At 53.2% G+C, this 10,218-nt stretch overlaps 1 protein-coding gene across 1 annotated transcript; it reads left to right on the plus strand.

Annotated features, from left to right (window-relative positions):
• Nucleotides 1-275: 275 nt before the first annotated feature.
• On the plus strand, nt 276-2,950 carry TNFSF9 (TNF superfamily member 9). Its single transcript, XM_042977275.1, has 3 exons — nt 276-530; nt 1,008-1,038; nt 1,779-2,950. Exons 1-3 carry the CDS (start codon nt 276-278, stop codon nt 2,276-2,278), a joined length of 786 nt encoding a protein of 261 aa, XP_042833209.1. The 3' UTR covers nt 2,279-2,950.
• Nucleotides 2,951-10,218: the final 7,268 nt, after the last annotated feature.

Genomic DNA, 10,218 nt, shown 5'->3' on the forward strand with positions numbered 1-10,218 from the left:
GACACCCAGAGAGACAGAGAGGCGGAGAGAGATCGCCGGGAGGCACGGGAGACAAGTAGGGACGAAGAGGAAACGGCGGGCTGGCCCTCGGAGGGCGAGAAAGGAGAAGGAGAGTGGAGATTCAGAGAAGAGAAAGTTAGGGAAACTTCGCACGGAAGGCCGAGGGGGGCGGGACGCCGGGATCCCCACCCGCCCCGCCCCGGAAAACGCGGCTTCCGGAGGGTCGCTATAAAGCGCGGCGCCCCGGGCCCGGCTGCAGCCGCTCGCCGCCGGCCATGTGCCCCCGCGCCGACGCCGTCCCGGACCCCGAGGCCCAGCGGCCGCCCGCGCCCCCCGGCCCCGCCTGCCGCCCGCTGCCCTGGGCCCTCAGCGTCGCGCTGCTGCTGCTGCTGCTGCTCGCCGGCACCTGCGCCGCCTGCTGGCTCAGCGCCTGGGTCGCGCCCGCGGCCTCCGCGGCGCCCGGCCCCAGCCTCCCCCGCGTCCCCGAGCAGCCGCCCGACGCCCGCGCCCGCCTCCCCGACTCTCCGCAGGTGAGATGCGCCCCAGCCCCGCGGCCCCCGAGCGCACCCCTTGCTTCCGCAGGACTTCGCGGGGGCCCCTCCCGGCGGCCCCCCGTCTGCATCCCGGGCCCCGGACCCCGAGGGCTAGTCACCTCGAACCGCTGAGGGGACTCAGGCTCTTTCTCAGCTCCCGGAGGACCTCGGTTTTTCTCCCGCACCCTTGGGGTATCCCCCTGTCCCTCCCCAGGGGGCCCCCGGAGGGTTCCTCTCCTCTTTACTGAACCACGAGGTTCTGCCCGGGCAGACCCCAGGGCTTGGGGCCAGCTTGAGCCGCCAGCCTGGGGTGTGCGTGTGCGCTCCTGCTGAACGTTTGGAGCCCGCGGCGGGGCGGGGGCGGGGGGCTCAAGGCCTGCGCGGACCCCGGGGACCCCCCTCCCCCGCTCTCCCGGGACTGCGGCAGCGGGAGGGGGGGGCCTGCATCCCACTTTCCGCCTTTGCTCTTCGCAGGCCGTGTTCGCGCAGCTGGTGGCCCAAGATGGTGAGTGTCCTGCGTCATTCCCTTGGGGGGGGGGGCGTGGGGGCCGGGGGTGGCCAGGAGGCTGAGGAACCCTCGGGAGAGGGAGGCCTCCACTCCCCCCATCTGGCCCTCTTCCCCCCACTCTCTAAGAGCTGTCCCCTCACCTCTTTGAACCTTCTCTGTCTTTATGACCTTCCCATGACCCTCTCTGGGTGCCGCTTTTCTTCTTCTGACCTCCAAATGTGCCTACCTCAGACGCCCGCACCCCCACCCCTGCCGTGGCACCTGTGGCTTGATCCCACAGACCCCAGCCTGCTCTTGTCTCTCCCACTGGGTTCCCCGAGGTCCTGACTTTCCTCTCCTTCTCCCCCGGTTCCCTTTGCTGCTTCTGGAGACCTCCTTCTAACCTCTTTCCCCTTCCAGACGCTTCCTCCCTATTCTTCCCTCCCTCCCCCTTCCCCTTCCCCTCCCCCTCCCCCTTTCAGACTCTCCTCACCACCCTTCCCCTCTGTCTTCTCCCGCTTCCTGAGACCCTCCCCCCACCACCTCTCCCTCCACCTCCTCCCTCTCTGAGGCGCCTCCCCCTGCCCCTCAGATCCCCCCCTGCCCTCCCTGGCCAAATCCCTTCCTTCCCTTACCAGCCTCACCTCCCTCTGGGAACCTCTTCCTTCCAAGACCTCCCCAGCGCCCCTCCCCAGGCCTGCACCTCTGCCCCCCAGCAGTGCTCAGCCAACCTCCCCTCTTCTTCCTCCCTCCTTCAGTACAGCTGACTGAAGGGCCCCTGCGCTGGTACAGCGACCCAGCCCTGGCAGGGGTGTTCCTGGGGCCTGGCCTGAGCTACGACCAGCACTCGCGGGAGCTGATGGTGGCAGAGCCTGGCGTCTACTATGTTTTCTTGCACCTGAAGCTGCAGCGGGTGGTATCCAGCTTCGGCTCGGGCTCTGTCTCCGTCGCCCTGCACCTGCAGCCCCTGGGCGCTGGGGCTGCGGCCCTGGCCCTGACCTTGGACCTGCCGCCTCCATCCTCCAAAGCCCCGGACTCGGCCTCTGGTTTCCGAAGCAGCCTGCTGCACCTGGGCCCAGGCCAGCGCCTGGGCGTTCACCTGCGCGCAGAGGCGGGGGCACACCCTGCCTGGCAGCTTGCGCAGGGCGCCACGATCTTGGGCCTCTTCCGAGTGGCCACCAAAGTCCCTGCTGGACTCTCCCTGCCGCCATGGCCCATTGACACTGGGCCCGGGTACCCCCCACCGGACAGAGAATGAATGCTGCCTTCTTTCACCGGGGCTCTTGGTGACGCCCGGCCACTCTACCTCACCCGGCTTGGCAGGGGTCCCCGCTGCTGACCCCCTCCTCGAGGACTCTCCAATGGGACTCTCTCCCACTCCTGCCTCAAGTCGAACTTTTGGTATTTATTCTGAGCCTGAGCTCAACGGCGTACTTTATATTAGTCCACTGTATTAATCCATTCAATGTATATTTATTGAACATCTTCTATAGGCCAGGCCCTGTGCAGGGCTGGAGACAGAGCAGCAAACAACAGGAAAAAACAACTATTTATGTCAATATGTGAGAAATAAAGACTCATCCACAGCCCTGCTGCGGCTTTCGAGGGGCTAGTCTTTGGGGGTCCGTGTGACTACGCCGTGTGACCTTCACGCATGGAGTTTGTTTTGAGCATCTCCTGTGTCGTCAGACACTGTTTGAGATGTTGGGGATGCGGCCCTGAGCAGGCCAGATAGCCCAGCTTTTGCCAAGCTGGCCGTCAGGTATGCCCGCTTGACCCTGTTAACCATGACGGCGTGCGACCCCGTCTGACCAGACCACGTGGGGGGCATGAGGTGGGGCGTGGCACGGGGTTAAACAATACTTACAAACTTAATGACTACGAAATATTGAGGCTTTGTTGCATGCCAGGCAGCATGAGTTACCTTCTATGAGACCTAACTATCCTATATTTTAGGGATTTCTTTCCCATCTTATTATTATTTGGGCTCCTGAAGTCACCTACTTCTTGTATCTGTGGCGGAGGTGCCGTGGAACGCCATTCTGCAGGACCTGGCTTGCCGACTGTGTTCCGTGACCTCACGCTGGTAACTTAAAATCAGCCAAGAGGCATCTGCCTGCAAATGCTTCAGGTCGGCTTCATGTGTTGTGTGTGGATCATCCGTTTAAGACAGCGATGGAGAAAACGATGTTAAACATGTAGATTATGCTTAAAAGCGTGTCCTGTCTTGGGCTGTTGCGTTGTGAATAGCACACGGAAAATTGAGGAAGTCTTGTGTTTTCGGACCATTTATCGGATTTAGCAAAGATGTTGCTCAACATGACTGGCAAGCCAGTGAGCGTGGACATCTTTGTCATCCCAGGCCATCTGCGTCTTTAAAGGAACAGGATCAACCAATATTCAGTTGTCACTTGGAATCCCGGGTGGCTCTGGGGACAGGAGTGGGAAAAATCAAGGGAGGTCATCTGTCAGAATTGACTATGGAGTTTGCAATGAAAAGTATTTTATATATGTATTTTGCAGATTCTGTGCTGCACATTTTTGCCAACAAAGTTGATAATAAATGCACATAGTCATTTTCCCCCCTCTGGAGAGCTGGTTGTTAGGCATTTGCTAGGACACCAGTGTCTCCGGGCCAGGCCAGCTCCCCCAGCCCCATAACGTCCCCACCATGTAGGTCTGCCTGCTGGTCAACACAAACCAGCTGGATCTCAGCGTGTTTTTTATTTTTTTAAATTTCTTATTTTTTTTTTTAATGTTTTTATTTTTGAGAGAGAGACAGAGAGAGCAAGCTGGGGAAGGGCAGAGAGGGAGACACAATCTGAAGCAGGCTCCTGGCTCTGAGCTGTCAGCACAGAGCCCATTGCGGGGCTTGAACCCACCAACCGTGAGATCATGACCTGAGCTGAAGTCCCACGCTTAACTGACAGAGCCACCCAGGCACCCCTGAATCTTGGCTTCTTATGCAGGACGAAAGGGGCTGGGGTGGGCAGAGAAGTCCCCACAGAGCAGATGACCTGGAGGGGCCTTAGGAGGAGGTAAGAGAATGAGGGAGGCAGAGTTGGGAGAGTGGCCTGCACTGGCCAGACGGGGGTTGTGGGATGGGCAGTGAGGCTGCGGGTGTGGAGGCGAATGCCGTTTGCCTGACCCACTTCTACCCGTCCTCAAAGAGTCCCTCCTGAGTGGGCAGAACTGGCATTGAGCTGACACCTGTGAATGTCCCCCCCTCCCCCCATATCGGCAATGAAATTATGAAACGAATTGGTTGTTCTGCGAAAAGGAAGCAAGTGCAAAATGACCTCTAAAGGCCCGAGGAGCTGTTAAGACGGGAGAAAAAGGTCTGCCAGTCCAGCTCCATGAGAAACGGTTTATTAAGGGGGCTTACAGGCAGAAGGCCGTTTGGAGTGGCTTTGGAAACCCCCACCTCCTGTCAGACCTGCTGGAGGCTGGGAGTCCATAGTGGGGGGGGGGGCACTCAGGAGGAGCATGTTTGAGTCATGCACCAGAGCCGATCAAGGACCTCCCATACTCAAGGGTGTGGTTAAATAAAAGGGAAAGAGTGTGTGTGCGTGGGGGGGGGGGGGGGGGGGGCGCACTTCACAGTGATCATTGTGGCCGTTTGTCCAAGATCGCTTTAGTCTGGGTCACATGCTGGCAAATGCCTGTTACCGCCTGCCCCCATTGCTAGATGCTTCCTCTGGACTTCCACCCTTGCCGTCCAAAACCTTGCCCTTGGTGCACCTCCAGGGTTGTTGGGGGAAGGGCGCTTCCCAGAACCCTTGGTCCAGGGGCCAGCTTCCGGCTACCCTGGAAGCCCGGTTGTTGCCTATTTTGAGTAGCACCCGGTGACGCCAGTCCTCTGGGGCAGCTGATTGGGCCGGAGTGGACACATGACTCGAGCTGGGCCAATCACGTCCCCTGCACAGGAACAGGGGCAGGCCTGGCTCTACCGAGGGTATTGATCAGGAGTCACAGAAGCGTGGAGGGAGCCACGTGCAGACACAGAAAGGGGGAAGGAAGATGTATGGGGATTCGCAGATGAGACCAAAGAGCCCTAGAGAGACAGAGGAGCTACCTGTGTGTCTCGTGTTTCTCTTCTGTTTGTATAAGGACACTGCTCTTGCTGGAGGGAGAGCGTCCAACTTCCTACTTCAGTATAACCTCATCTTAATTTAACTGGTAATATCTGCAAAGACCCTATATCCAAATAAGGTCACACTCTCAGGTTCCAGAAAGGACATGAACACCCGACACCCCACCCCACCCCACCCCGTGGCGGCGGGGGTGGGGGGGGGGCGACATTATTCAACCCAGTACATTTATATCTACCCTTAGCAGCCATGAGAAACTTGGGTGCCCTCCCATGAATTTCCTTCTGGGGTGGGTTCTGTTCCTTGCTGCTCGAGGATGCAGGCCTTCAAGGTTGTTGGTGCCTTTCTTGGTAGTTTTGGGGTCTGAGAGTCTGTCCTACTTCCTGGGTTATTTGGGTCTGGGCGTGTCCCACGACAAGGATACTTAGGCCGCATAATGTGGTAGGATGTTACCAATACCCAAGGTATACAGATGGAATTCGACAACAGTAACAGTAATTACAGCTGACATTTATTAATGCTTACTGTTCCCAGGCACTAATTGCTTTGCAAAGACTCCAGCAGAAAGCTACTATTTTATTTTAATTCTCATTTTACAGGCAAAGAAACGAAGGCCGAGGGAGGTTAGCCCAAGATCAGACAGCTAATAACAGAGTGGTTGACAGTGTGAGTTGTAGAACCAGGCTTCCTGGAGCCCTAGTCACTTCCAAGTGACCTCATAGAATACAGAAAAGTTGGGGTCGAATAGTGTCCCCCCCCCCCCCCATTCATATGTGGAAGCTGTACCTGCTCAGGACCTCAGAATGTGACTGTATTTGGAGATAGGGTCTTTACAGAGGTAATTGTGTTGAAAGGAGGTCATTAGGCTTGGCCCTAATCCAGTATGACTGGCATCCTTGTAAAAAGGGGAAATTTGGAGATAGACACACACACACACACACACACACACACACGGAGAATGCCATGTGATGGTGAGGAGGCACATCGATAAACCAAGGCCTGGGACAGACCCCTGCCTTGCAGCCTCAGAGAGAACCAGTCCTGACCACACTTTGATTTTGGACTTTTGGTCTCCGGAACCGTGAGAGAATAAATGTTTTGTTTAAGACACCCACTTTGTGCTACTTTGTTGTGATAGCCCTAGCCAACTGATACAGATGGTTACAGGATTCCGTTGCCTTTAAGAGACACTTAATGCACAGTGCCAGGCTCTTGATAAGCACTCGATACATTTCACACCAACTCACACATGGAATTCTACAGTGACATATGGGTGTGTGACAAAGAAACAATGGAATGCCTGAATGGCTCAGTCCATTAAGTGTCCAACTCTTGATTTCAGCTCAGGTCATGAGCTCATGGTTCATGAAATAGACCCCTTCATCGGGCTCTGTGCTGACAGTGTGGAGCCTGCTTGGGATTCTCTCTCTCTATCCCTCCTCTGCTAGTGCTCTCTCATCTCTCTCTCTCTTTCAAAAATAAATAAACTTAAAAAGAAAACAAGAACAAAGGAGAGGGGGTACAATGGCACATCTGTGATGTCATAAAGACACCCTTGCCAAGATAGGGGTTATAAAGTTACAAAGGCAATTCTAGAAAGATGTGGTGTTGCAAAGACAACCACAGAGGGGCGCCTGGGTGGCTCAGTCAGGGCTCCCGTCTTGATGATCTCTTGGTTGGTTGTGCAATCTAGCCCCATGTTGGGCTCTGCGTTGAGTGTGGAGCCTGCTTAATAATCTCCCTCTGCTGCTCCCCTGCTCGCTCTCTCTCTCTCTCTCTCAAAAAATAAAATAAAAACAAAAATAAAAAAGCCTAAAAAAAAAAAAAAAAGACGACCATGGATTCATAGTCTTGCATCCACAACTCTAAAATCCCCAAACAGAAAAATCTTCATAAAAGCCTTCAGCAGCCCAAATGGACTGAACTCATGTGAATGTGTTTATGATTTTTACTTATTCCTTAGCTCAAATATTCCTATAATAGGGATGTTAGTATGCCTGATTAATGGGTGCTGTTCCAGAAGCCTGTGGTGTGTGGTGGTAATATATGTATAATATATACTGTATGAGTCCCCTTTAATATGAGGTCATATATGGTACGAGTCTGCTTTATTACTCACACAAAACAACTGCTGATTCTTCTGGCCACCAAATCTGTGGAGGCTTTTCCTGACACCAATAAGCAATTCTCAGCCACCAGCAAGGAGTCATCAGAGTCCCCTTCCCCCACCCTCCGGAGTCACCTCGTAGAACAAAGATGCTGCTAGTCTTTTATTTTAGGAATTTACTAGAGTTTACAAGCCCTGTGTTGGAGGTGAGGTCAGATATATAGAGATAGATATCTAGATATCTGTCTATATCTCTACCTATCTATCTATTACCAGTGTAAATACTGGATTCCAAAACATTTGACTTCTAGGGTTTGGGATCAGGGATTGTGGAGTTGTATGAGAGAGTGGGATGTAAATCCAGACCCTTCACAAGAGGTGGGACGTACAAAGTGGTGATGGCCCACCCACACCATCCCAGGGGCAGGACCCTTTGGAGGGGGGTTTCCTGGCTGAGGGTTCTCAGACTTTTCAAGTGCAGTTTCCAACCTCTCTGCAAAGAGTCAAGGCTCTTCTCATCTCTCTCTTGCTTCCCTCAGTCTCTGACTCAGTCTGCCAGGAAACCTCTGCTACCCAGGATGGGTGTGGGTCTGAAGACACTGAGCAGAGACCCTGCACCCTCCCATCTCCCCACCAGCAGCGTTGTGGGATGAATTTGCAGTGATGGAAGCTGAGTGGAAAGCCTGAAGCCTTGCAGCAGCTTCCCGTGTGTGTGTGTGTGTGTGTGTGTGCGTGTGCTGGGAACAGTATGGTGAGGAAGGAGCAGAGATGGGTCACAGAGCATTTTTGAAAATGATGTTCAGAATACTTAACGTGAGAGCTACTCTGTTAACAATATCGGAAGTGCACAACACTTCCCCTTGTCAGCTACAGGCATAACATTGTACAGGGGAAGTCTAGAACGTCTTCGTCTTGCATTACAGACCCTCTGCCCCCACTGAATGTGAACAATTACCCGGTTGCCCCTGGGGTCAGATTTCTACGAATCTGACGACTTTAGATACCACATACCAAGAAAATCTTCGGTATTTGTCTTACAGTCTGTGTCTGTCTTACTTCACTTAGTATAATGTCTTCCAGGTTCATCTGTGTTGCTGCAAGACAGAGCACAAGCATGGAGGGGCAGAGAGAGAGGGAGACACAGAATCCGAAGCAGACTCTAGGCTCCGAGCTGTCAGTTCAGCGCAGAGCCCGACACGGGGCTTGTACCCACAAACGATGAGATCATGACCTGAGCCCAAGTCAGATGCTCAGCCAGCAGAGCCACCCAGGTGCCCCTCCTTCTCTTTTAGGGCTGAGTGGTATCCCATGATATGGCTACACCACATTTTCATTATCTGTCAGGAGTCATTTAGGTTGTTCCCAGATCTTGGCCATTGTGAATGATGCTTCAGTGAACATGAGAGTGTAGATATTTCTTGGGGAATCCTGATTTCAACTCTCTTGGATATATACCAGGAAGTGGAATTGCTGGGTCATACAGAGTGTGCATTTTTAGACTCACACAGAGCTGAGTTCAAGCCCTCATTCTGCCAGTGCTAGCTAAGCTGTGCACCCTTGTGCAAGTGCATTGACCTCTCTGTGCCTAGTGTGTCTTCAACTGTAAAATTGGAAAACATTTTGTGTCTCATGGGCATTTGGGAGTATCCAGTCAGCGAATGGGTTTAATAGCATAGTGCCTTGTACTTCACTCAAAATATGGGAGCTATTATCAGTTGGGTCACAGAGAGACGATATCAAAGGTCCCAGGCGCATCAGGCAAAGAGAAGGTTTGGGGAAGTGAGTTCCAGGTGGGCAGGGCAGCATATACAAAAGCCAGAGGTAGGAGAGTGACCACAACAGTGTGAAACGGGGGGAAGGGATTAGACCATACCAGCTCGAGGATGCCAGCCAGTTTTACCCTGAGCATAATGGAGTGTTAGGAATACAAGAGGTCAGATTAGCTTTTTGACTAGATGTCTGTGGCAGGGATGTCAAATTACGATGAAAAGCAGAGAGTAGAGGCAAGGAGGCCCATGGGATTACTCGGCCGAGAGAAAGCAGGAGGTTTGGGATGGAGTGTTAGGTCTGAAGATGGAGAGGGAGTGTGTGCATATAAGAGAGAGATAGAAAGGAACAGGAGTTGCCAAAGCTTTGAATATGGGCCAGAGGGAGGAGGAAGAGAAGCCAAGACTTGTGGCTCGTGCAACTAAGAGGTATTTAGGGATTTGGGGACCCTGGAAACTCATAGGTCACTTTGGGATGAATGGAATTTCCACGTGCCTCTGAGGTGGCCATGTGGGAATATTAAGTTGGTTCTGCGGCTATGCAAGCTCTTTGGCTAGGATGGAGATTTAAGAGTTGTTGGTATATTTATATAAAGGATGTTTGGGGCAAGGATGAGATGTCTTAGAATAACAAGTGAAGAGGTAACAGAAAAGAGGGTCTCAGATCAAGCACTGAGGAACTTCAATATGTAATGGTTCAGTAGGTGGTCAGATGTGCACAAAAGCCTGCGAGGGGAGCAGCCAGACAAGAAAGAGGAAAGTCAAGATCCCAAGGAATGTGCTTCAAAGGAGGAAGCTGTGCTCAAAGATATCTGATAGTGCAAAGAGTCCGTTAAGATGAGAACCAAAAATATCCTCCAGAGTTTGAATCATCAAAATCATGAGTGGTTAACTCTTCTCAGGGGCATAAATGAATGAATCAAGTTGCATCAGAGTGGCTTGGGAAATTAGTGACAAGCTAAGACTTTGAGATGGCCTCTACAGGCAACTTCTTTTAAAGAAGTATTTGGGGCGCCTGGGTGGCTCAGTTGGTTAAGTGCCTGACTTTAGCTCAGGTCATGATCTCACGGTTTGTGGGTTTGAGCCCCGTGTCGGGCTCTGTGCTGACAGCTCAGAGCCTGGAGCCTGCTTCGGATTCTGCGTCTCCTCTCTCTGCCCCTGCCCTGCTCATGCTCTGTCTCTCTCTGTCTCAAAAGTAAATAAACATTAAAAAATTTAAAGGAGTAAGTATTTG

The sequence above is a fragment of the Panthera tigris genome, chromosome A2, assembly GCF_018350195.1.
Source record: "Panthera tigris isolate Pti1 chromosome A2, P.tigris_Pti1_mat1.1, whole genome shotgun sequence".
Classification (NCBI taxonomy): Eukaryota; Metazoa; Chordata; class Mammalia; order Carnivora; family Felidae; genus Panthera; species Panthera tigris.

Excerpts from the sequence above, each read along its gene's own strand:
- TNFSF9 (XM_042977275.1), top strand. The coding sequence starts at position 276 with ATGTGCCCCCGCGCCGACGCCGTCCCGGACCCCGAGGCCCAGCGGCCG. Across the intron at positions 531-1,007 it reads GCCTCCCCGACTCTCCGCAG|GCCGTGTTCGCGCAGCTGGT; the intron begins GTGAGATGCGCC and ends TGCTCTTCGCAG. Across the intron at positions 1,039-1,778 it reads GCAGCTGGTGGCCCAAGATG|TACAGCTGACTGAAGGGCCC; the intron begins GTGAGTGTCCTG and ends TCCCTCCTTCAG.